The sequence below is a fragment of the Ceratotherium simum genome, chromosome X (assembly GCF_057802395.1).
Source record: "Ceratotherium simum simum isolate JZ-2026a chromosome X, ASM5780239v1, whole genome shotgun sequence".
NCBI lineage: Eukaryota > Metazoa > Chordata > Mammalia > Perissodactyla > Rhinocerotidae > Ceratotherium > Ceratotherium simum.
In genome coordinates this window covers 129,568,647-129,594,440 of record NC_141940.1, presented here as the reverse complement: position 1 = coordinate 129,594,440, position 25,794 = coordinate 129,568,647, and the positions used below count along the sequence as shown (strand labels likewise).

The 25,794-nt window shown below is 56.3% G+C and overlaps 1 protein-coding gene across 2 annotated transcripts in view; it reads right to left on the bottom strand.

The window, feature by feature from the left end:
- Positions 1 to 1,465: 1,465 nt before the first annotated feature.
- The window catches only part of LOC147912045 (serine/threonine-protein phosphatase 2A regulatory subunit B'' subunit beta), a 66,572-nt gene continuing 42,243 nt past the window's right edge, over positions 1,466 to 25,794 (bottom strand). The window contains exons 3-13 of one of the 2 annotated variants that reach the window (XM_087426763.1): positions 17,470 to 17,573; positions 17,116 to 17,218; positions 15,119 to 15,193; positions 13,177 to 13,263; positions 12,356 to 12,512; positions 9,215 to 9,263; positions 8,609 to 8,698; positions 8,181 to 8,356; positions 6,374 to 6,492; positions 6,186 to 6,292; positions 1,466 to 2,304 (exon numbers count right to left, since the gene is read on the bottom strand). In XM_087426763.1, coding sequence (XP_087282889.1) covers positions 2,154 to 2,304; positions 6,186 to 6,292; positions 6,374 to 6,492; positions 8,181 to 8,356; positions 8,609 to 8,698; positions 9,215 to 9,263; positions 12,356 to 12,512; positions 13,177 to 13,263; positions 15,119 to 15,193; positions 17,116 to 17,218; positions 17,470 to 17,573 — 1,218 coding nt within the window. In that variant the 3' untranslated portion in view covers positions 1,466 to 2,153. The remainder of the gene's footprint in view (positions 2,305 to 6,185; positions 6,293 to 6,373; positions 6,493 to 8,180; positions 8,357 to 8,608; positions 8,699 to 9,214; positions 9,264 to 12,355; positions 12,513 to 13,176; positions 13,264 to 15,118; positions 15,194 to 17,115; positions 17,219 to 17,469; positions 17,574 to 25,794) is intronic. The other variant, XM_087426764.1, reaches the window with a different exon arrangement.

Sequence of the window (25,794 nt, the reverse complement as noted above, 5' to 3'; positions counted from 1 at the left end):
GTTTCGGAGGGCCCTGGCACCCTCGGTGTCTCTCTTGGCTCCTGCCTGGCTGCCCCCGATCCCGGAGGCATAGATCCCAAACTGACCGGTGACTGCCGTGGAGGGCGCCCAGGCCATACCACGTGTCCGTGTATTTGTCCATCTGTCCTGTGCCCATCCATCGGGTCCTGAGTGTCCTGTCTGTCCCCAGGAGGTGTCTGACTGAAGATGGCCCACACCCCGGGTGGGACCCACGTCCAGAGCTCCTCCTGCATCACCACGTTGTGTCCATAGCCGGCTGGTCCCGGGTTGGGTGGCCTGTGGCCTCCGACTGCGGATGACCTGGGCCCTCGGGGCCTCCAGGCTGCGGGTGGATGGTGGTGACCCTGCCATCTGCTCCCACAGAGCCGGCCCCCTGTACACGGGGCAGGGCCACGCAACCCTCGACTGGGGACCCTCAGGGTGCCCACCTACCCAGGTGTCTACCTGCCCGCGGCTTCCTCGCAGGGCCCCGGCTGAGCACTGTGCTCAGCTCGGCTGGCAGGTCCCAGAACCAGCTTTGCTCCCCTGTAGAGCTTGGTGCCGGCTCCCTTGTCTGGGTGGTCCCGCTCTGCATGGGCCGCTGGCTCCTCCTCTCACGGCCCAGGGCCCTGTTGGCGCGTTTCGTGGTGTCCAGTGCCTTGGGCCCAGCTGCAGGAGAAGGAGAGTGCGGCACGGTCTGGGCAGCACCAAGATGCTTTAAACTGGCTGCACCTGACGTGGTGGAGGTGGGAGCGGCCTGAGGCCCGCAGCCCGGGTGGGGGATGCCCGTGGGGTGTCCCTGAGGGCCACTCATTGGCACTGCTCCCCACGGACACCTGGGGTGTGGCCACTCCCACCCTTGAAATCTCGTGTTGGTGCCAAACCACAGAGGCTCCCGGACACCAGAGGGGGACGACCCCGTACAGCCGACCCCCGTGCACACGTGGAGAGTGGATTTCGGGGGGGTCTCCCCATTTCTGTCTGTAGGGAAGGATTCCCCTCCCTCTGTTGTGCACACACAAGAACAAGTCTGCACGTCCCGGCATGGGCCTTGGCCTGGGCGCTCAGGGTCCAGGCCCCTGGAACAGCCTGCCCCCACACGAGGCCACGTTCTGCAAGCCTCTCCGCAAATGGTGGGCTTGGAGGTCGAGGCCTCAGGCGGAGCATCTGTGCAGTCGAGTCGTCTCTCCTCCCCTCTCCAGACTTTGGAAGCCACCCGTGGGGGAAAACCCCCTGGGCATGGTGTCAAGACCAGCCGAGGGGGGTCAGAGGAGGGACACGCTGCTGGGAGCTGTCAATCCCCAGGACCTGTGACCCGTGCTGACCCAGCTTCCTGCCCCCGAGGGCCATCCCCACCCGGCAATGTGGCCACGTCTCCCCTTGGTGACATTCCTGTGTGTCCCCAGTAGCGCTGCTGTCACCTTTGCAGACTGGGTATCACGGGCTGGGTGAGCTGAGCCCTTGATTGAAAATCTTTAAATTCTTTATTTGAAAATACAAACGTGATCTCATAAAACATTTTTAAACCGTTCTACACAGCAAATAAAAGTTAACTTTACATACTTTGTACATTTACAACATGAAAACATTCAAATAACTCGAGTGGGCCCTCCGTCCCGCACCCTGCGGGGAGGGCTGTGCCCGGGGACACTTGTTCCGGAAGGTTCCAGTGCTGCTGCAGCGCCGGGGTCCTGGAATGCTCCGACTACTTGAGAAGAACAACACACGGCCATCCGACGCCCAGAAGTCAGTGCCTGCCACGCGACACTGAGGCAGATCCCTTTGGAGCAGAAACCGGTTGCCGGCCAGGACCGGGTAAGTCTCGAAACGCCTGGACCCTGAAGCTAGAGGGAGGCCGTCCCGATTTTCCTGGATGCCCTAGAGCATTTCTCCCGGGGTGTGCGTGTCTTCCCGCCAGGCCCGGCCAGGGGTTCCTGGACATGCGCTGGCCCCTCCAGGAGGGGTGGGCACACACGCGTCAATGACCATCTCCGACCAGCTTCCGTGCTGAATAAATAAAAGTGTATCATTCCATACAAACGCACTTCATTTTCTGTAAAAGACAGCTCAACCATCAAACACAGTTTTGTTGTTTTTTACACAAAAGCCGCTGCATCCAGCAGGCCACCACAGACAGTCCCTCCCGGGCACGGTCACGAGGGCTGCAGGTCATCGTCCCCGCACTCGTACTCGTAGAGGTCGACCGCGCCCAGGGAGGAGGGTGCCTCGAAGAAGGGCCTCTGGGCCAGGGGAGACCGCAGCGCACACAGCTTCTGGTCCACGGGGCTGAGCTCGGCCTCGTACCTGCAAGGAGGGGCTGAGTGAAGACACAGGAGGGGCCCCGACACGGCGGCCCAGAGCAGTCAGACCCGCGGGCTTGGTTTCTGACATGGCCTGCGAGGCACCGCCGGCTGCTCCCCTGACGAGTGCACCTCGGGCGGCTGCAAACTCTGGGCACACAAAACTCCAGGCCCAGAGGCATCAGGGTGAGTTCCACCAAAGGGAAGAAATAGCGCGTCGTCTACACAAACGCTCCCAGAGAACAGAAGGAAGAGGCACGCTCTCCACTATTCTACGAGGCCAGCATTACCCCAATACCGAAACAAGATTGTGTCACAAGATAAAAAACTACAAATAATCCTTGCAGATGGAAGCCGGATAAATAAAAAGGATAACACATCATGACCACATAGGGTTATCCTGGGAATGCAAGGCTGGTTCAACCATCGAAAATCAATATAACTCACTATGTCCACAGACCACAGAAGAGAAACCATTTTACCAAAAGCATCTGACAGAATTCAGAGTCTCAGCACATGGCAGTAAAAGGGCATTTGCTCCAGGTGATAAAGGATGTCTACAAAAAACCCCACAGCTAACACGCTTCATGGTGCACGATGCCTACTTTGCACCTCAGACTGGGAACAAGGCAAGGGCGTCTCCCCTCACCACGTCTATGCAGCATTGTACTGGACATTCTAGGAGCTGCAACAGACGAGGAGAAGAAAGGAAATAAAACTGTCCTATTCACAGACAGAGTGACCGTCACTGTAGAAAATCCCAAAGAACCTATAGGAAAGCTTACAGAATCAGTGCATTTATAAAGTTGCCAAATACAAGATCAACAATATGTCTATATTCTACCAATGAACAACTGAAACTTTACCTTTTTAATACCAAAGATTATGAAGTACAAATCTCAAAATATGCATAGGATCCGTACACTGAAAACTGCAAAATACTGATGAAGAAAATCAGAGAAGACCTAAATAAATGGAGAGAGAAAGCGTGTTTGTGGATTAGGAAACTATATCATTAAGATATCGACTGTGGCCACGATGATTATTCATTCATCAAAATCTCAAAGTTTCAGCAGAATATTTTGCAAAAGCAGGGACGCTTACTCTTAAATTTACACGTGAAGGCAGAGGAACCAGAATACCCAAGGCAATGTCGAAAAAGAAGGAAAATGTTGGTGGATGTTAGCACACAGCCCCAGAAATCCAGACAAGGTGGGTGGGGGAGGACAGTCACAGATCAGGGGACAGACAGTCCTGAAATCCATCCTTGCAGACAGACAGCGTGGCCACGGTGTCGACTCTGACCGTGCAGAGACGGCACAGTCAATCAACGTCCCCGCAGGACTGTTCGTGGGGAGCGACAGGCTGATTCTACAATACACCCGGGCAGGCAGAGCAACTCAAGTGGCCCAAACAATCTGAACAAGACCACAGATGGAGGCCTCGTGCCCCATGATTCCAGCGCCCACCCTGAAGCTACAGTGGTCGAAACAGTGTCGTAGTGGTGAATGGACAGAGAGATATACAGAACAGAATAAGGTTCAGAACGAGACCACGTACACGGTCAGTTGATTTTCAGGAAAGACGCCAACTGGATGGCTTTGCATAAAAATGGTGTTGGAGGAACCGGACACCCCCATGCATAAAAGAACCTGGATCCAGACCTCACACCCCACGGGGAAATTTACTCAGAACGGCTCACAGACCTAAATGTAAAACAGGAAAACTTCCAGCAGAAAACCTTTATGGGTTTGGGTTAGGCAATGGTTTTGTAGATCTGACACCAAAAGCATAGTCTTTAAAAACAACAAATCGATAAATCATCAAAATTAAGAACCTCTCCTCTCTGAGACACACACTTTAGGAGAATGAAAAGATATGCCACAAATTGGAAGAAAATGTTAAGAAATCATGTATCTAATAAATGAATTGTATCCAGAAGATATAAAGAGCCCTGAAGACTCAATAATAAGAGAAGAAATAATCCAAAATGGAGAATGGGCAAAAGATAAGGCCCTGCACCCAAAAGGACACATGGAGGGCCGACGAGGACAGAGCGATGAAAACCACGATGCGACAGTATTACATGGCTCACAGAATGGCTAAACCTAAAAAAGAAACCCCCAACCGTCACCGCGTGGGCGAGGGTGTGGAGCAGGGGGAACTCTCCTCCCCCGCTGGTGGGCGCGCAACGTGGGGCAGCTTCTCACACAGGAAAACGTACGTCTACCGCGGGACCCGGAACCTCGCTCCCGGTATGGAGCCGAGAGAATGAAGCTGCCGTCCACACGAACACCAGCGGGAGAGCTTACGGTGGCCTCACTCTCACTTGCCCAAAACTGGAGCTGACAGAGACGGCCAGACGCCCATCACCTGTGAGTGAGCACACCGCGGTCACCGGAACCACGGGACAGCGCTCAGCGCTCACGGAACAGACTCCTGAGGCGCCCAGAGATGGGCATGGATCTCAGGTGCCTGGGGCTCAGTGAAGAGGCCAGTCTGAGAGAAGGGCGGCAGTCCATTTCTGGAACATTCTGGAAAGTCCTGGACCAAAAACAGCAGCACGTGCCCAGGGCCGCAGGGTGGGGGGGCTCAGGGGTGAAGGAAGTGCTGACCCTCCTGCCCACTTTGAAACTCCCTGGGGGGTGGTCTGAGGACCCCCGAGCAGGCAGCGCTGTTGTCACCGCCGGGAGGTCCCCCCTCCCCAGAGGCGGACGGTGACTCAAACCACATGTGGAAACACGCCTGACCCTGCACCTGGGGACCGAGCAGGTGTGACGGGGGGGGATGGGAACACGCATGTGTGCATGCTTGAGCCCATGAGGGGTGCACGCATGGATGCCTGACCCTCCACACCGACTGGCCACTTCCCAGCCCCGCCGTCCAGCCCGCTGTTGGCCATGGGACAGAGAGGCAAACCTGCCTTGATGCCAGTCTCCCCTCTTGTCAGCCTGACTTCCCAACCAAACCACAACGAGGTCTGCAGACGGGAGTGACCCCACGAGGGTCTATCGGGTCCTGGCTCCTGAGCCGGGCTCTCTAGGCCCCCCTCTCCCACGTCCAGGACCCCGGCCCTGTGGTGTCTGCAGCCCCTGAAGCCCCTCGCTAGGTCTCCACCCAGCCGTACGGGGACGCGGCCAGGACCCTCTGCAGTGTGAGGGGAGGGACTGTCTCAGCAGGAAGACTTCCCCGGGTTTCTGGTGGAGACCAAGGGTCAGGGCAGAGTGAAGTCAGAGCAGATGGGCCTGGGCCGTTGTGAGGGGCAGCGTGGGGTGAAGGGGTGTGGGGTGAGGAGAGGGCCTGCTCTGGGCTGCGGGCCTGGGTCACACGCGTACCTGGCACGGCCTGCTCCAAGGCCTCCAGGGGTGGAGCAGCAGGATGGGGAAGGGGAGCCCGGCCTGCCTGCGCTGACACCCCGGGGGTGTCCTGACCATGGTCACGGGGGCTCGGCCTGGGGTCTCAGGACCCTGGGCCCTGCACGCTCCGTGGCCCACGTGACACTGGGGGAAGCCTGATCACAGGCCTGCAGGGTTCCTTTGGGGCTGTGTGTGCAGGTAGCAGGCCCCCGGCGGCCAGCGCGTGTCCAGCCTGGCACAGACCTGAAACCTCCGGCGCAGCTCCAGGCAGAGACGTGAGACTCTCCTGAGAGTCTGAGAGCTGCCTTGTGCACTCAGGACACTCACCACCGTCTTTTCGTCCCCACCTGGGGGCGGGGGGGTCCCACACACTTGTCGCTCAAATGTCGCAGACGTCCCCAGGAAGTGGGAGAGCAGCCCCACGTGCTGTCTGTGGCCCAGACCCCGTCCGAGGGGCTTTCAGGGTCAGCCAGACACAGCAAAGGAGGCGCCCATGGGCCATCCCTGTGCCCCTTGTCCCCACACTCACCCGTCCTCCCACGGCTCCCCCGCAGCCTCCTCGGCCACCAGGATGTCGTACTCCTCGGCAGCGTACTTCTCCCAGTCGGAGAGCTCGGGGCCTTCGCTCTCGCTCTCCTAGAGGACACACGCGCGTCACCCGGGGTGGACACGGCCGGCGGCCAGCCTGCCCGCCCACGTGCTGCCCGCCCCACTCACCCGCAGCAGGGAGACCTGCTCTCTCTGCTCGTGGTCGAGGTACTTCTCGACGTTGAAGAACGTGTCGAAGAAGACGTTGGCGAGTTTGCACTTCTTGAGATCGTGGAGTGTGATTTTCCCTGCAGGAAGATGAAGCGCGTTCAAGACAGAATTAGTCCTGGGGGCACCTTCAGAAGCCTGTCGTTGTGTGTGTGCCTAAAAACATGCCTTGAAAAACGGCACAATGCTAAGGTTTCTCATGCAATTTGACTGATGTAGAAAAACACCTATGAGATAATTCCAGGCATGGAGGGAAGACTGGAAGGGGATTCGGTGGTGGGGAAAGGGGCTGAGCAGCCCTGCAGTCCTGTGCGCCTGGGGGTATGGAAGCGGATGCCGAGTGCATGAATGGATAGAAACTCTGGCCGCCAGGGGGCACCCGCGCACATGTCATCTGAGCGGCCAGGCACAGGAACACACTGAGCACGAGGAAACCCCGCGGTCGGGGAGAGCCGGGCCCCGGCCACAGTGGCCCCAGGACGATCCAAAGTCACAATACCCTGAGACCAGGATTATAAACCATGGGAACACAACACTAATTGAGGAGTCACTTTGACCTTGGAAGGGGTCCTGGGGTCCCTCTGTGGGCCAATGTCAGCCTCCCCTTAGACAAAGCCTTCTCAGGTGAGGAGGGTCAGGTCGCCTCCGGTGGGTCCCCTGGCTCCCAGGTCAACCAAACACACCCCTGGGGGTCATGGCACTGGGAGGAGGGATGGCACGGGGCTGGGACTCAAGCTGCTTGGGGACGAGGGGGAGAGTGGAGGGGCAGGTGAGCCTCAGCACTGCCCACAGCAGGGGTCCTGGGCTAGGTCTCCCCAAGTTGGGAAATCGTGGAGCACAGGCAGAGGGACACGCATGTGGGGTCGGGACATTCACCTTCCTGACCCTGGGGGAATATGTATGCTCACCCAACAGGACAGGGCCCGTCACAGGTGAGGGCTCAGGGGGACCTCGAAAACTGAGGGGAAACTTGGGGGATGAGGGGAGGGCCAGACACACCTGCACTGTGTTGACACTTAGTGACCGGCCACTGGACAAAGGTGCTGATGTCACACGTGAGGACACTCACTTGCCCTGCCCTGCACACTGTCTCTAGTGACACATGGTTGGTACCGGCTCTCCCCAGGGCCCTGCTCACCCTTGTCACCAACTTAGAGCGGGGACGGCCATTCCCTGAGTGAGCGTCACTTCACACAGCGATGTCCTATCACACAAGAGTTGTCACATCTCACACTGGGGCATCCCTTCACACTGGGATGTCACGTCTTATAGGGGGATATCACCTCACACTAGGGTGTCCTCACACAGGGCAATCACATCTCACAGGAGGGAATGTCCCCTCACATAGGGACATCACATCTCACACTGGAGCGTCCCGTCACACAGGGACATCACTTCTCACAGGAATTGTCGCATCTCACACTAGGGCATCCTCACACACGGCCATGTCACATCTCACAGTTGTCACATCTCATAGGAGGGAATCTCCCCTGACACAGAGACGTCACTTCTTACAGGAATTGTCACATCTCACATTGGGGCGTCCCCTCACACGGGGACATCACATCTCACAAGAGTTGTGCCATCTCACACTGGGGCGTCCCCTCACACAGAGATGTCACATCTCATAGGAGTTGTCCCATGTCACACAGGGTGTCCCCTCACACGAGGATGTCACATCTCACAGGAGATGTCCCATCTCACATGGGGCGTCCCCTCACACCGGAACGTCCCATGTCCCTGGGCGTCCCCTCGCACGGGGCATTACCTTCATTCTGGGGCTTCACCAGGTCCAGCATCTGGCAGAGGCAGTCCTCGAAGGGCAGGGCCTCGATGGCCATGCTGTCCAGCCTGCGGCACTGCTCCTCATAGAAGTACTCAAGCTCGAACATGGACAGTGCCCCGTCGCCATCGAGGTCCATGCAGCGGAACCAGTACTCGATGCTGCGGTCACGGTGGGTCAGGGTGGGCCTCGGTCAGCCTGGCCGCCTGGGACAGACCCCACCTGGGATGGACCCTGCTCAGCATCGACCCCACCCGGGACGGACCCCACGAGGACGACCTTGCCCAGCGTGGACCCTGCCTGGGAAGGACCTCCCCCAGCATGGACCCCGGGTGGTGCTCTTGCTCAGGGATGACCACTAGGCTTCCAACTGCCCCACCAGGTGCAGCACAGAATAGCTGCTCAACACCCACCTGGTCGGCGTTTTCTTGTCTTCTTCCGAGATCAAGAACCAGACAAAGTCAGCGTAGCTGATTTTCCCCTCCTTCTGGACCTTTCTGCCTCTGGGTTCAGGGCCAGAGTGAGAGACAAAGTCTGTGTCAGGGAGAAGCAGCACAAGGAGGGAGCTCCCTACCCCTCCCGCTGGGGAGCGGAGCCCTGGGTTTGGCCCAGCCCGACACTGGGTTCCCACTAGGGAGGGGCCTCCGAGATCACGCGATGGCCAAGTCCCCCTAGGACCCAGGTGGAGCTGCTTCGGCCTTCATCACAGCTGCCCCGTGGCCTCAGACGCCTCAACTCCACGGCTCGCTCAGATGCCCAGGGCCTAACACGGACCACTGATACGGGGCGTGTCCCCCCTTATTTATGTCCTCAGGTGACAATGGCACGTGTCCCCCTTATGACCTCAGGGGACAAGGCGTGTGTCCCCCTTACTTATGCCCTCATGTGGCAACGGCACTCGTTCTCAAAACACAACAAGCTCACATGAGGGAGTGAATGAGGCAGAACTGGACTCACACATGGAAAACTGGCCAAAATCATCAGGAGAAAAACGGAGAAGCAACGAGTGTGAGACGTACCTCGTCACTGCTCCTGAGAAGATCCTCTCAATCATCTTGGTGGATATGGCTGCAAAAGAAGAACTGGATGTGAGCTGCCCTCACAGCAGTCGCCACCCAATGTCGGGCCCCTCTGAGTGAGCCAGGCGGGGTCCCGAATCTCCCGCACAGGCCCTCCCCGCGTCCTGTCCAGCGCCTTCCAGCCTCAGTGGCCTGAGCCCAAATCCAAGCCACAGGAGTGAAAAGCTGACCCAGAGGCTGCAAGACAGAAGTGGATTCTAAAGAGCAGAACACATTTATATTCACACTCGCATCCTGATTGTGATTAGAAGTCAAGTGCATTTAACTAAACTCGATTGATAAGAAGTAAAATTGAACAGCACTGTATGAGTCTGCGTGGGCTGCCCTAACAAAGGACCTCAGACGGGGCGGCTTAAACCACAGACACTTATCGTCTCCCAGTCCTGGAGGCTGGAGTCTGAGATCCAGGTGTCACAGGGCTGGTTCCTCCTGAGGCCTCTCTCCTTGGCGTGTAGACGCCGTCTTCTCCCCGTGTCCTCACGTGGTCGTCCCTCTGTGTGTCTGTGTGCTCATCTCCTCTTCTCATAAGGACGCCAGTCCTACTGGATCAGGACCCACCCTCATGACCTCACGTTACCTTCATCACCTCTTTAGACCCATCTCCACATACAGCCCCATCCTGAGGTCCTGGGGGTCAGGGCTCCAACATGTGGATTTGGGGGGGACACAATTCAGCTCGTACCAAACAAGCACTACACCCACAGATGGAGAAGTGAAGTCAAAGTCTCTCCCATCCCCCAATTTATCCTGCCTCAATGACAGTCACCCCCGATGCGGAATGACAGGATGGTGTTATATGCTGAATTGTGTCTCCAAAATAGACATCCACATCCTGACTCATGGAACCTAGGAACAGGACCTTATTTGGAAATAGGGTCTTTACAGATGTGATTAGGTGAAGGATGGACATGAGGCCATCCTGGATGAGGGTGGCCCTAAATCCAATGACAGTGTCCTCATCAGAGACAGAAGAGGAGACACAGACACAGAGGAGAAGCCACGTGGAGACAGAGGCAGAGATGGAGGGAGGCGGCCACCAGCCCAGGGACGCCTGGAGCCCCAGAAGCTGGAAGAGGCAGGAAGGACCCTCCCCCGGAGCCTCCGGAGGGAGCGCAGCCCTGTGACCCCTTCATCTCAGACGTCTGGTCTCCAGGACTGGGGGAGGAGGAATTTTAAGCCCCTGGTTTGTGGTTATTTGTCACGGCTGCCTCAGGAAACTCCTCCACACCCTGCCTGGGTGGTGGTCCTGTATCAACTCCTTGATTTTGGACTTCTGGCCTCCAGAACAGAGAGAGGATAATTTCCTGTTGTTTTCAGCCCCCAGTCTGTAGCCCTGTGTTACGGCAGCCCCAGGGGACACTCGGACCCTCAAATCCAGCAATCTGAAGACATGACGCATCAACGGAAACCCACTTCTGTGGGCTGCAGGGCGCAGGGTCAGCTTGGACCCCCTCCGCCCGCTCCTTTTCACGACATAAGGATGATCCCTGCTGCTGCTCACTGAGAAACCCCTTTTAGGTTTTGAAAGTGGCACATGAAAGGGAAGGACTCGATGGACAGACAGGAGGCCAACTCCCAACCTGGACACGTGCTGGCCACCACGAGCCCACCCTGGACCCTAGGCCCACCGAATTTACAGCAGTGGGGGCAGAGTTGAGACGACGCCTTGAATTTAGGACTGGAGCTGAGAAAGACCCTACGTCCACTCAGCTGTCCATGCACCAGCATTTGCAGGACAGAGGCCATCACAAGTGAGCAGGGCAGACAGCATCCAGGGGACCCTCCCGTCCCCGCAACCACAAACAAAACAGACACCGAGAGAATTCAGAAATACTCTCACGCACGTAGTTATCTGAAAAAACTATTATGTTAAAAGGGATGAAGGGCTCCCACACGCTGCACAGCTGCAGGACCCACATGTCCCGTGTGTGTCCCTGTCTCCCCGTGTGTCACGTGTGTCACGCTGCGGGGAGCTGTGTGTCCCATACACCCTGTGTGTGTCCCATGTGTGTCCATCTCCCTGTGTCCCATGTGTGTCACGCTGCAGGGAGCTGTGTGTTCCATACACCCTGTGTGTGTCCCGTGTATGTCCCTGTCTCCCCGTGTCCCATGTGTGTCACGCTGCAGGGAGCTGTGTGCCCCATACACTGTGCGTGTCCCTGTCTCCCCCTGTCCCACGTGTGTCACGTTGCAGGGAGCTGTGTGCCCCATACACCGTGTGTGTCCCTGTCTCTCCGTGTGTCACGCTGCAGGGAGCTATGTGCCCCATACACCGTGTGTGTCCCTGTCTCCCCGTGTGTCATGTGTGTTACGCTGCAGGGAGCTATGTGTCCCATACACCCTGTGTGTGTCCCATGTGTGTCCTTGTCTCCCCATGTGTCACGGTGCAGGGAGCTGTGTGTCCCATACACCCTGTGTCTCATGTGTGTCCCCGTGTGTCACGCTGCAGGGAGCTGTGTGTCCCATACACCTTGTGTATGTCCCGTGTGTGTCCTTGTCTCCCCGTGTGTCATGTGTGTCACACTGCAGGGAGCTGTGTGTCCCATACACCCTGTGTGTGTCCCGTGTATGTCCTTGTCTCCCCATGTGTCACGGTGCAGGGAGCTGTGTGTCCCATACACCCTGTGTGTGTCCCGTGTGTGTCCTTGTCTCCCCGTGTGTCACGGTGCAGGGAGCTGTCTGTCCCATACACCCTGTGTCTCATGTGTGTCCCCATGTGTCACACTGCAGGGAACTGTGTGTCCCATACACCTTGTGTATGTCCCGTGTGTGTCCCTGTGTCCCCGTGTGTCATGTGTGTCACACTGCAGGGAGCTGTGTGTCCCATACACCCTGTGTCTCATGTGTGTCCCCGTGTGTCACACTGCAGGGAGCTGTGTGTCCCATACACCCTGTGTGTGTCACATGTGTGTCCTCAATGAAAGGCCACTCTTGGAGGGGGCGTGAAGGGGGAGACAGGGAGGGGTGCGAGGGATCAGGCCACCAGGCTCAAGGAGGCAGTCGTGGCTGGTTACAGTGGAGAGGGCGGGGCGCCTGAGGGGCTGCCCAGCACGTGTGTCCCCCAACGGGCCGCGTCCTCACCGTGGTCGTTGTGCCGGGCCAGGTCCTGTGGGTCGATGAGGAGGTCGTGGTCCGTGTCGAGCTCCCAGAACTTGCAGTAAATCACGTAGAAGTGTTCGTAGGAGAAGTACTCTGTCAGCTGGTTGATGTCCACCTCCTCCTCCAGGAGCGCCACGTTCTGCCAAGACAAACCGGGAGAAACCGCTGCACGACGGGCGGGCAGTTTCCATAGGAGACGGCCTCCAGGGGGCCCCTACAGCAGGCTCACATTATGAGGGTGGAGGGCTCAGAGCTGGTCGAGACTGGCTCGAGGGTCGGGAGCACAGCGCCCGGGTCAGGGGTGCACCCAGGTCAGGGCTGTGCCTGAGACCCGGCCTGCCCACCCGCCAGCAATGCGGAGCAGCACAGTGAGCACAAACGCTCTCACAGGAGGGCCTCCTGACGTGGGCAGGTCAGCACCCCCGGTGCCCAGATGGATGGATGGTGGATGGTGGACGGTGGATGAGTGGATGGAAGGATGGGTGGATGGAAGGATGTGTGCTGGATGGATGGAGGGCTGGGTGGATGGGTGAGTAGATGGTGGGTGGTGGGTGGTGGATGGTGGATGGAAGGATGGGTGGATGGGTGAGTAGATGGCGGATGGTGCACAGAAGGATGGATGGAAGATGGATGGACAGGTGGATGTTGGATGGATGGATGGAAGTATGATGGATGGGTGGGTGGATGGCAGATGACGGGTGGATGGAAAGACGGTGGGTGCATAGGTAGGTGGATGGCTGGGTGGTAAATGGATGGGCAGGTGCATGTTCAGAGGTCCTGTGCCCCACCAGCCGGCCGCCTACCTGCAGGAACGTGCTTCTCCGTAGCTCTGCACAGGTGATCCTCCCCGACCAGGACCTGTTGACCGTGTAGAAGATCCTCTGTATGACCTGTGGGAGGAGGACTGTCAACCGAGCCCCAGGATGCCGGGGGCTGCAGGTCCTCAAATGTGACCCCACATGTGAGCCCGCCCGTGACCCCTCCTGGGACCTGTGTCTGACCTCAAGTCTGCACTCCCAAGGGACTCAGGATGCCTGGGCTGCAGAAGCCCTCGTCGCCAGCAGAGGGCGCCCGCCCCACACACATCAGACAGTGGCTCAGGGACAAGGTCCAGCCTCGGGCAGCAGGGAGGCCCCCAGGTGACCGGGAGGGGCTACCTGTCTGCCCAGTAGGAGTATCTGCGTCTGCCACACTCAGGTGGGCCTGTGCACAAGATGGACACACCTGAGCTGGGATGGGGCCGTGGACAGGAGTTCCCAAAAGGCTGGAAGTCCATGTCACGGTGCGGTTTGGTGAGAAAAACCCGGCTCTGAACACTTCCACACACACTTAACCCACCACTGGAGGGAAAGCAACAACTTAAGGCTGGAGAGGGACACTTCCTCTAAACAGTGAGGCTGACCGTGCACACAGGGCTCGGCTCGGGTTCCATTCGAGGACGGCCCCTCACCTGTCCTCCTCCTAGGATGTCCCCTCACCTGTCCTCCTCCCGGGACATCGCCTCACCTGTCCCCGTCCTAAGATGTCCCCTCACCTGTCCTCCTCCCGGGACATCGCCTCACCTGTCCCCGTTCTATGATGTCCCCTCACCTGTCCTCCTCCTGGGACATCGCCTCACCTGTCCTCCTCCCGGGACATCGCCTCACCTGTCCCCGTCCTAAGATGTCCCCTCACCTGTCCTCCTCCCGGGACATCGCCTCACCTGTCCCTGTCCTAAGATGTCCCCTCACCTGTCCTCCTCCCGGGACATCGCCTCACCTGTCCCCGTCCTATGATGTCCCCTCACCTGTCCTCCTCCCGGGACATCACCTCACCTGTCCTCCTCCCGGGACATCGCCTCACCTGTCCCTGTCCTAAGATGTCCCCTTACCTGTCCTCCTCCTAGAACATCCCTTCACCTGTCCCTGCACAGTGGGGACAGGATGTATGTGAGGAGCACCCCCCATGAAGCCCTGCTGATGTTCAGCACTCAATGTTCTTCGTATAAACACACGATCCTGATCATCATTCCTCCTAACGCCCCCTGTGAAGGTGACCATGGCCCTGATGAGGAGGCTGTGGCATACACCAGCCCACACGGAATCCACGCACGTGCACTGCATGTACAGGACCAACGCCGGCTCCCTGCAGGCGTGCTCAGAGCAGACATGTGGGGGCCAAGGCCATTTCCCCTCAGTCTGGAGCTGGGGCGGAGACGGACGCCCCCGGGGAGGAGAGGGCGGGCGGGAGAGACCCGTCCTCCTCAGGCTGCTCTCTGAGAGTGTTGGAGGGTGAGGGGCAGGGCTGGGGCCGTGCCGTCCACTGATCCCGGGGCTGGCCGGCACCCAGGTCACGATGCTGCGGGAATGCCATGCTTCAAGGACGGGGCGCATCCGCTCTCCTAAAGCTAAGACGCTGTCTCAGGGGAGCAGCCCAAGGCCCACCCTTTCCTGCTGGGGGAGGGTGAACACAGGGGACTTTGGAACGTGAACCTGAGTGCACCCGACTGGGGCTGGAGTCTGAGTGCTGGACAGCTGACCAGAACCGACCGCTCTCGCAGAGCTCGCGTGCTTCCTGCCCGGGTACGAGGCGCCCACCTCCCACCGAGCCCTCGCAGGAGCCCCACAGAGCAGCAACTACTGAGACCTCATTCACGGGGGAGGAGCCAGGATCTGCGAGGGCGATCCTCGCACTCCTCTATGGTCGGGACTGGAGCCCAGGTGCCCACGGGAGGCAGGGAGGCCACCGGCCGCGCTGGGTACTCACGGTGGTGATGTAGCGGGAGTGGAACTCCGACGCCTCCTTCAGGAAGGCCAGCCCGGGGTGCGTGTTCACCACGTCCTGCACACGGACACAAGATACTGCCCTGGGACCCGCGGTCAGCCCGCCTGCGCGCGATGCCCACTTCTCTCATAAACCACCGCACGCACCTGCTTCTGCACCGAGCGGGCCACTGGTTACGAAACACCCAACCACACGGCCGCTCGCGTAAAATCCCATCAGATATGCGACCATGTAAATCATCTGTCCACAAGCCAAGAGGCCACAGGACAGGTCAAACGAAAGCTATCGGTGTCACATCTCACCATCCAATGCCATTCAACACATACAGACATACGGGGAACGACATGTAAGTCCGCTGGACATCTTGAGAAAGAATTTTGAAATATCCTCGTTTTACGAAGAACTACAAGCATATGAACGCTTTAAACCACATCTAGTCCAATTGTTCTGGTCATTCAGTTACTCAGAACGTTCACACGGACCATCCAGGAACGTGTAACTACGATTCATCTCTGTCTTCCACAGTCTGTAAAATGAGCACCAAACTGTTTTAAAGGAACTAGCACGGCATCCGGGAAACAAACGTCCTGCAACAGCGTGGCCTGCCTCACACAGAGACACCCAACGGTGCTATCCCCTCGTCTCCGTGACTCCGCTTCACAGGCTCAGGGCGAGGGAAATGTCTGCACCGTCCCGCACGCACACAGGACTGAAGTGGTGCTCTCAGAACCAGCTTTGTGGGAGGAGGAAGTACCCCGAGGGAAGGGAGACAGACTCCAAGCTCGTGTGCAGTGTAGACACAGGGCTGCATCTGTGACAAGGGGTGAGGGTGTGTGTGGTGTGGACACACCTGTGAGGGGGTGAGGGTGCATGTGGTGTGGACACGCCTGTGAGGGGGTGAGGGTGCATGTGGTGTGGACACACCTGTGAGGGGGTGAGGGTGCATGTGGTGTGGACACGCCTGTGAGGGGGTGAGGGTGCGTGCGGTGTGGACACGCCTGTGAGGGGGTGAGGGTGTGTGCGGTGTAGACACACCTGTGAGGGGTGAGGGTGTGTGTGGTGTGGACACACCTGTGAGGGGGTGAGGGTGCCTGTGGTGTGGACACACCTGTGAGGGGGTGAGGGTGTATGTGGTGTGGACACGCCTGTGAGGGGGTGAGGGTGTGTGTGGTGTGGACACGCCTGTGAGGGGGGGAGGGTGTAAGTGGTGTGGACACACCTGTGAGAGATGAGGGTGCATGTGGTGTGGACACACCTGTGAGGGGGTGAGGGTGTGTGCAGTGTGGACACACCTGTGAGGGGGTGAGGGTGTGTGCAGTGTAGACACCCCTGTGAGGGGGTGAGGGTGCCTGCGGTGTGGACACGCCTGTGAGGTGGTGAGGGTGCGTGTGGTGTGGACACGCCTGTGAGAGGGTGAGGGTGCCTGTGAGAGGGTGAGGGTGCATGTGGTGTGGACACGCCTGTGAGGGGGTGAGGGTGCGCGCGGTGTGGACACGCCTGTGAGGGGGTGAGGGTGCGCGCGGTGTGGACACGCCTGTGAGGGGGTGAGGGTGCGCGCGGTGTGGACACGCCTGTGAGGGGGTGAGGGTGCGCGCGGTGTGGACACGCCTGTGAGGGGGTGAGGGTGCGCATGTGTGGACACGCCTGTGAGGGGGTGAGGGTGCGCTGTGTGGACACGCCTGTGAGGGGGTGAGGGTGCGCGGTGTGGACACGCCTGTGAGGGGTGAGGGTGCCTGTGGTGTGGACACACCTGTGAGGGGTGAGGGTGTGTGTGGTGTGGACACGCCTGTGAGGGGGTGAGGGTGTGTGTGGTGTGGACACGCCTGTGAGGGGGTGAGGGTGTGTGCGGTGTGGACACGCCTGTGAGGGGGTGAGGGTGCATGTGGTGTGGACACGCCTGTGAGGGGGTGAGGGTGCGTGTGGTGTGGACACGCCTGTGAGGGGGTGAGGGTGTGTGCGGTGTGGACGCAGGGCGGTACCTGCAGGAAGGGGATGAAGTCCTCCTGCACCAGGTAATTGCAGCCAGGGTTCATGAGCAGGTGGACGAACTTGGCCGCGTCGTCGTGACAGTTCTGGAGGATCCTGGAAGACAGAGCACGTCCGAGCGCCCTCCGCGGACGCGGGGGCGGGGGGCTCTGCCGGGACGGGTGTGAACAGGACGCGGCCCGAGGGGACAGGACGGCCCGCCAGGCGCCCCGCACGTCAGCTTCCTTGTGTTGCTGTCACGGCCGCAGAAGGACGAGCGGGGACAGAGGGACGGCCCTGGCACTGACAGGACCCAGGACGCCCTCCCCTCCCCTCCTGCCCACTCCCTGTGCCCGGCCCGGACTCACTTTCTCCACATGGCGACGAACTTGTGGACGGAGACGGAGCCCGTGCGCTCTCCCCCGGCCCCGCAGAAAAGCGGCCCCTTCCAGTACAGCGGGCAGCCGCAGGCCTGCAGCAGAGAGGGCACAACCAGGCAGTTAGCGCGTCCCGGGCACCCACCGAGCTCCCCGGGACGCGGCAAAGGGCTGCTGCAGAAAGACGACCTGACTCAAAACCAGTCAGTACTGCAGGGGAGTGTGCCAGTGTTCCTGCAAAATGTGGGTTCATGCCCTGCACCTGCTCACCCCGCTGTCACAGGGGCTGAGGGAACAGGGCTCAGGAGGACGGGGGACACACCGCCGCCCCTGACTGGGCCACCACCAGGCACAACTGTCACAGCGGACAACCAGCAGGTCCCCCAACTCCAGAAATTAACCAGCACACTTCCGATAACCCACGACGGAGAGGATAAACGACCACGTAAATTAGGAGATAGCTTGAAAGAGACAATAAGGAAAATATTACATTTCAAAACTGAGGAGGCAGCAGTGACCAGGGGTAACATTTACAGCTTCAAATACACGTACCAGGAATGTGGCTGAAAATCATCCATCTAAGCTTCTGTCTCAAGACAGAAGGAAGAAACCTTCTGTCTTGTAAACCTCAAGTAAAAACAGAAGGAAGAAAACCATAAAGGGCAGAGATGAAGGAAAAAGAAAGCAAATATCCAGTAGAGAAAATCAACAAAACCAAAACTCAGTTCTTCGAAAAGATTTTAAACAATTAATCACCCCTTTGCAAAACTCCTCAAGAACAAAAGAGAGAAAACACAAATTACCGATGTCGGGGGTCACTACAGTCCCACAGCATGACAAGGACAGGCAGTGCACACGAGGAATAATTTTGTGCCAATAAACACGACCACTGAGCTGAAACAGACAAGTGATGTGACTGAGGCATCTAACCAAACGTGACATGACAGCAAATCTGAACAGTCCTACACTTCTTCAAGAAGGTGAAGCTTAAACTTAAAATTTCCCACGAAGAAAATTCCAGACCCAGAGGGCTCTGCCGGTGAATCCTTCCAGACACTCAGGGAAGAAACCCTACCGATCGTATGCAAAGTGTTGCAGAGAATAAAACTCAGGGACATGTCCCCTTCTTGTTATGAGGCCGGCACATTCCGGATACTGAAACCCCTCAAGGACACAGGGAAATTGGAGGCCAGTCATCTCTCCTGAACACAGATGCAAATCCTACACAAAATCCACGTTAGCAAGTTGAACTCAGCAACAAAAATCACAGACCAGGACACTAAGAACAGACAGGAACATCCTATTGCTAGGAAGGGTGCCAGAGAAAACCCACAGCTCACACCAGACGCGATGGTGACACATGAAGGCTCCCCCCTGAGCTGGGACAGGAGGAGGGCACCACCACCACACCACATCACGAGAGGGGGCCCAGCCAGTGTGGCAGGTGTGAGAAGAGTAACAGACACAGAGGTCGGAAAGGAAGACGCAAAAACTGATGGAATTCACAAACATGACACAGCACGCAGAAAACCAAAAAGATGTACAAAATAGTAGAATTAGCAAGTAACTTTCACAAAGTTGCTGGATCCAAGCACAATATACAAAAAGCAATTGTATTTCAATATACTAACGACAAACAATTAGCAAATGAAATTCTTAACAGCGCCATCTATCAAAAGCATTAAAAAAATCAACCTATAAGTAAATCAAATGAAAACCATGTGAGATCTCTACAGAGCAAACTACAGAACGTTGTTGGGAGGAATTAAAGACCCGCAAAATGGAGGGACATCCCGTATTCCTGGACTGGAGGACTTGTTGTTAAAACGTCAGGTGTCCCCCAAATGACCCACAGATTCAACACAAAGCCAGTCAACATGGAAGAGGGTGTTTGTGTGCAGAAATAGACAAGCTCGTTCTACAGCTCATGGAAACGCAGGACTCCGCAGACTCGCTGTAGAATCACATCAGTGCAGACTGGGTGACGGCAGGAGGGACGGACCCATCGGGGGAGGGAGCAGAGCTGAGGAACAGACCCCACACACTGTGAGCTGACTCGGGACACAGGCCTGCCCGCAGCTCAGGGGGAAACGGGAGTCCTCAGTGAGGGCCCCGGGTCGACGGGAACCCCACTTCACACCGCGCACAATTAACATGTGATGGCTCACCGCCCTAAAGGGAACAGGAAACCAGTAAACTTGCTGGAGGAAAATATGAGGGAAGAGCCCCCCGATTTGGGAGTAGCAAAGACTCCTTAAGCAGGACACAAAACACCGTTAACCCTGAAAAAAAAGACCAGAAACGGAACTGCTTCACCATTAACTACTGCTCATCGGAAGACGCTGTTAAGAGAATGAAAACACAGCCACGGCCCGGGAAAGATATCTGCAATGCCCGTGTCTGATGAAGGACTCACACAGAATTCTAAAGAACTGCCGTCAACAAGTGAGAGGCAAACACCACGGAGCAACAGCCGTGGATGGCACTCCAGAGAAAAGAGCACACGAGGCCAGTGAGCCGTAAACACATGCCCACCACCAGTGCTTGGGAGGGAGGGAGATGTAAATTCTAAGTATAACGAGGTATCAACAGAAACGCTCACGTGAAGGGCTCACACCAAGAGGACTGAAAATACCAGGCTGGCAAGGACGCCCACGGCCGGTGGAACGGAAGTGGTGCAGAGCCCAGGAGAACGGTCTGGCAAGACCTACTGAGAGCGGACCCCGCACACCCTCCACGGCCATGAGCTGTCGTCCAGGGAGTAAACCCAGAGATGACAGTACACCAACAACAGTAAACCAACCGAGACGAGGTCACGCCCACAAAGACTCGACTAGAATGTTCCCAGGGGCTTTATTCATATGCCCCCAGACGGAAACACCCAGCTGTCCGTGGGCACCAGGCTGCAGGAACAAACTGCGGGAGACTCACGACAGCGGGGTGCTGACATAAACGGGGGCCTGAGGCGACTGCTGGGGGAAGGCTCAAGCCATCTCAGCAGACTGAGATGCAGCGATGGGAAGCACAGTCTGTCGCTGCACGCAGGTGTGGATGAGTCTCATGGCAGGACACGGGGCTGGGGACGCCGGGCCAGAGTCCTGATGCCCGAGTCCACGAGATGTTCAGAACATGGGCTGGTGACCTGGAGGGGCTGACCTGGCAGTGGGCAAAGGCGAACTACTGGGTGCCAGAAACATCTCACTCGGGGTGATGGCACGTGGGTGTGTAAAAGCCCACTTTTCACTAGGACTAGGACTTGGGGGTGACGACTCTGGTGTCCACACCCAGCGGTCTGTGCACGTTAAGGTCTGTGCACTTGCCTGTACGGGGCGACCCTCCAGTGATGAGTTCCCAGAACGTGTGGTAAGCCTACAATTCCAAACCCATCCACCCCACAGGCCAGCTGAAAGGTTAGTCCTAATGCTTTAATGGTGACCTAAAGTACCTGTCACGTCTTTCTGTTCATATTCTGAAGTGAACGGGAAACACTAACTCTAAAATGCAAAACAAATAAAAAAATTTTTAAATATTATAAGACTGTCACTCCAAAGGAAAAACTACACCACACAATAAGCTTGTACTTTTTTTATCAATTTTATGTACTGTACACACAGGAAGACTCACTCTTCGTAGGGTGCAGACAGGGGCCCAGAGCCCGCATCCACCCCGCAGTCGGGGACAGCCGTGCTGTCACCCACTTCCCACAGGCACCCCGTTACATGTCTGTCCCCCACACCCTCCGTGCTCTCCTCGGTCCCTGTGGCTTTGCTTTTCCAGAAGGTCATGAGGATGGAATCATGCCACCTGCGGCCTTTCAGGTCTGGCTTCTTCCACTCAAAAGAATGCACCTGAGATTCATCTACAGTGTTCTGTGTGTGAAATAATAAGAAATCTACACATTTGGTTCCTGCCCCAGGTTCCTGACACAGAGCTTCTAAAACTTTGTAATTCCCCAAGAGACAGGGATGCTCGGAGTATCTTTTGTCCTAATGTTTGGTCTCTGCCCCCTGGTTCCTGACACCAGCTCCTAAATTCCTCGGAATTTCCTGGGTGATGGCAGCGTCTTGTCCTAAGGAGGCGACTGTTGGTGGCTCCTGGATGGGGCTGGTCACCAGAAAGACCATGTCATGACTAGAAGCTTGAACTTTCCACCCCACCCCCTCCTCTGGGGAAGGAGAAGGGCTAGAGATGGGGGTAATGATGTCATACTTGCAGGATGAAGCCGCCATAAAAATAAAGAACGGGATCTGGGGAGCTTCTGGGTTGGTGAGCACATCCACATGTCAGCAGGGCGGTGCACCCCAACTCTACGGGGACAGAGGCTCCTGCACTCAGGACCCCCCCAGACCTCACTCTACGTGCCTCTTCAGTTGTCTGTTCCTCTCTACCCTTTATCATGTACTTTATTATGTAATAAACCAGTAATGAAAGTGAGTGCATCCCTGAGTTCTGTGAGCAGTCACAGCAAATGATCGCACGTGAGGAGGGGTCACGGGGACCCCCAAATCTACAGGGGGTCGGTCAGAAGCACAGGTGACAACCAGGACTTGGTTCTGGCATCGGAAGGGGGCACTCCTGTGGGGCTGAGCCCTCACTCCATGGGATCTCATGGGAGCTCCAAGTAGAGGGTGTCAGAACTGGACTGCACTGCAGGATGGCAGCTGGTGCCTGGAAAGCTCCCAGACATCTGGTCACATGGGGATTCAGTGTAGAGAAGGAAACAGTCTTCCTCCTCACTTGTAGCAGCAGCTCATGATTTCTGTGGTTTACGGCATGCTCCCTTGTGGGTCAACTGATCCCAGACAAAGGAGCTTCCTGAGCATGAGAGTGACCAGAGATAAGACGGGCTGTGTGACGATGACAGAACGCGCAATGCACAAGGAGGGGAGTGAGACCCTCAGAAGACACAGTCACCACAGAGGACCACAGCGCACGAGGAGGAGAGAAATCCCTCAGATGACACACTCACCACAGAGGATCACAATGCACAAGGAGGACAGAAATCCCTCAGACGACACACTCACCACAGAGGATCACAGTGCACGAGGAGGACAGAAATCCCTCAGATGACACACTCACCACAGAGGATCACAGTAATCCCTCAGATGACACACTCACCACAGAGGATCACAGTGCACGAGGAGGAGAGAAATCCCTCAGATGACACACTCACCACAGAGGATCACAGCGCACGAGGAGGAGAGAAATCCCTCAGATGACACACTCACCACAGAGGATCACAGTGCACGAGGAGAACAGAAATCCCTCAGATGACACACTCACCACAGAGGATCACAGTGCACGAGGAGGAGAGAAATCCCTCAGATGACACACTCACCACAGAGGATCACAGCGCACGAGGAGGAGAGAAATCCCTCAGATGACACACTCACCACAGAGGATCACAGTGCACGAGGAGGAGAGAAATCCCTCAGATGACACACTCACCACAGAGGATCACAGTGCACGTGGAGGAGAGAAATCCCTCAGATGACACACTCACCACAGAGGACCACAGTGCACGAGGAGGAGAGAAATCCCTCAGATGACACACTCACCACAGAGGATCACAGTGCACGAGGAGGACAGAAATCCCTCAGATGACACACTCACCACAGAGGATCACAGTGCACGTGGAGGAGAGAAATCCCTCAGATGACACACTCACCACAGAGGATCACAGTGCACGTGGAGGAGAGAAATCCCTCAGATGACACACTCACCACAGAGGACCACAGTGCACGAGGAGGACAGAAATCCCTCAGATGACACACTCACCACAGAGGATCACAGTAATCCCTCAGATGACACACTCACCACAGAGGATCACAGTGCACGAGGAGGAGAGAAATCCCTCAGATGACACACTCACCACAGAGGATCACAGTGCACGAGGAGGAGAGAAATCCCTCAGATGACACACTCACCACAGAGGATCACAGTGCACGTGGAGGAGAGAAATCCCTCAGATGACACACTCACCACAGAGGATCACAGTGCACGAGGAGGAGAGAAATCCCTCAGATGAGACACTCACCACAGAGGATCACAGTGCATGTGGAGGAGAGAAATCCCTCAGATGACACACTCACCACAGAGGACCACAGTGCACGAGGAGGAGAGAAATCCCTCAGATGACACACTCACCACAGAGGATCACAGTGCACGTGGAGGAGAGAAATCCCTCAGATGACACACTCACCACAGAGGATCACAGTGCACGTGGAGGAGAGAAATCCCTCAGATGACACACTCACCACAGAGGATCACAGTAATCCCTCAGATGACACACTCACCACAGAGGATCACAGTGCACGAGGAGGAGAGAAATCCCTCAGATGACACACTCACCACAGAGGACCACAGTGCACGAGGAGGACAGAAATCCCTCAGATGACACACTCACCACAGAGGATCACAGTGCACGAGGACAGAAAACCCGCAGCATGACACGCTCACTGACAGGGATCAATGTGCAGGAAGTCAACCAACAGTTCTGAAAGACGAAAATCCACATTTACCACTCGTGAGCAGAGAACCACTGTGGATAACTCACACGATGTTGCTTTAACACTCGATCTTCAGTCAGTATAATCACGTCCTTACAGACTGAAGGAGAAAGGCCACGCAATCACCTCCACACACGTGGAAAAGCACTGGACCAGTGTCAACACACAGTCACAAAGTTCCAAGTAAGAGAGCGCCCAGCACGCTAGACATGGTCGGGAGCTGCCTGGACCCGACGGAGATACCTACGCCAGCCTGCAGCCTCCACCCCACCCTGTGGAGGGCGAGCGCCGCTCCCAGGACGGGAGGGGAGATGATGTGCGTGCTCTCACCTCCTCCATCGACGTCACACCAGAGGTCCCGCCCGTGTGACAAGGCCAGAAAGGGAAATACCAGACAGATTGGAAAGGAACTGCTAAACTGTCTTTATCTGAAGAGGACGTGAGCATCTGTTAGAAACTCTTAATCAACCTGAGACAAGTGACCCAATGAGTGAGTTTGGTCAGCTCACAAGCTACGAAGGCAACACATGAAAATCAGGAGTATTTCTACAGACTTGCAAGGAACAACCATAAACTGAAGTAAGACAATGCTATTTACAGTGTCATCAGAAACAGAAATATCTGGTTATGCCCGAGTACTTATACATTTGATAAAAGACCAACGAGACCTGTACAATAAAAACCACAAAACGGTTCTGAGAGAGATGAAAGAAGACTTGGATAAAGGGAGAGAAATGCCGTGTCCGTAAGCTGGAAGACGCGACGTCGTCAAGATGGCGATTCTCCCAAATTCATCTGCACTCAAAACCATCCCAGCGCAAAGCCCAGGAGGCTTTTTCCGCAGACACGCGGAGATGATTCTGAAACTCACGTGGGAAGGCAAAGAAACTAGAACAGTCACAGCACTCTCGGAAAAGAAGACAGAGGGAGGAGGACTCCACTGCCCAAAATGTGCACGTATCACGAAGCTCCTGTCGTGAAGACAGCGCTGAGCTGGTGTGACAGACACACACTTCCCTGACGCACAGCAGAGTCCAGAAACAGACACACACATGTGGTCAACTCATGTGGGAGAAGGGCCAAGGCAGCTCACTTCACACGCTTTTCAACAAATGGCTCTGGAACCACGGAGCGCCACGTGCAAAAAATACTTTTATTCTTACCTCACACCATGTGCAAACAATTAACTCAAAATTATGGAAGGAAGAGTTAAATGTATCAACTTCTAGAAGGAAACGGGGGAGAAAATCTTAGTGGCCTTGGGTTTGCCAAGATTTCCTATATAGGAAACAAATGCATGAACTACACAAGAAAAAATCTGAAAACACAACGTTATCAAAATTAAAAACTTTTGCAATTCCAGAGACACTGTTAAGAGAATGAAAAGACAAGCCACACACTGGAGGAAACATGTGCAACACACATCTCAGACAAAGGACTTGTATCTGGAATATATAAAATGCACATACAACTCAACCGTAAGAAAACAGCCCATTTTAAAAACAGGCAAATGACTTGAACAGGCATGTCATCAAAGCAGTTACACGCTGACAAACGAGCACACGGAGAGATGCTCAATGTTGTCAGTCATTAGAAAAATGCAAATTAAAACAACAATGTGGTATCTCTACATACCCCTCAGAAAGCTGCTCTGCTCTGAATGTGTGTCCCCCAAACTCTTATGTTGGAGCCCTAACCCCCAATGGGATGGTGTTAGGAGGTGGGGCCTTTGGGGGTGATGAGGTCATGAGGGTGGAGCCCCCATGGATGGGATTAGTGCCCTTACAAAAGAGACCCCCGAGAGCCC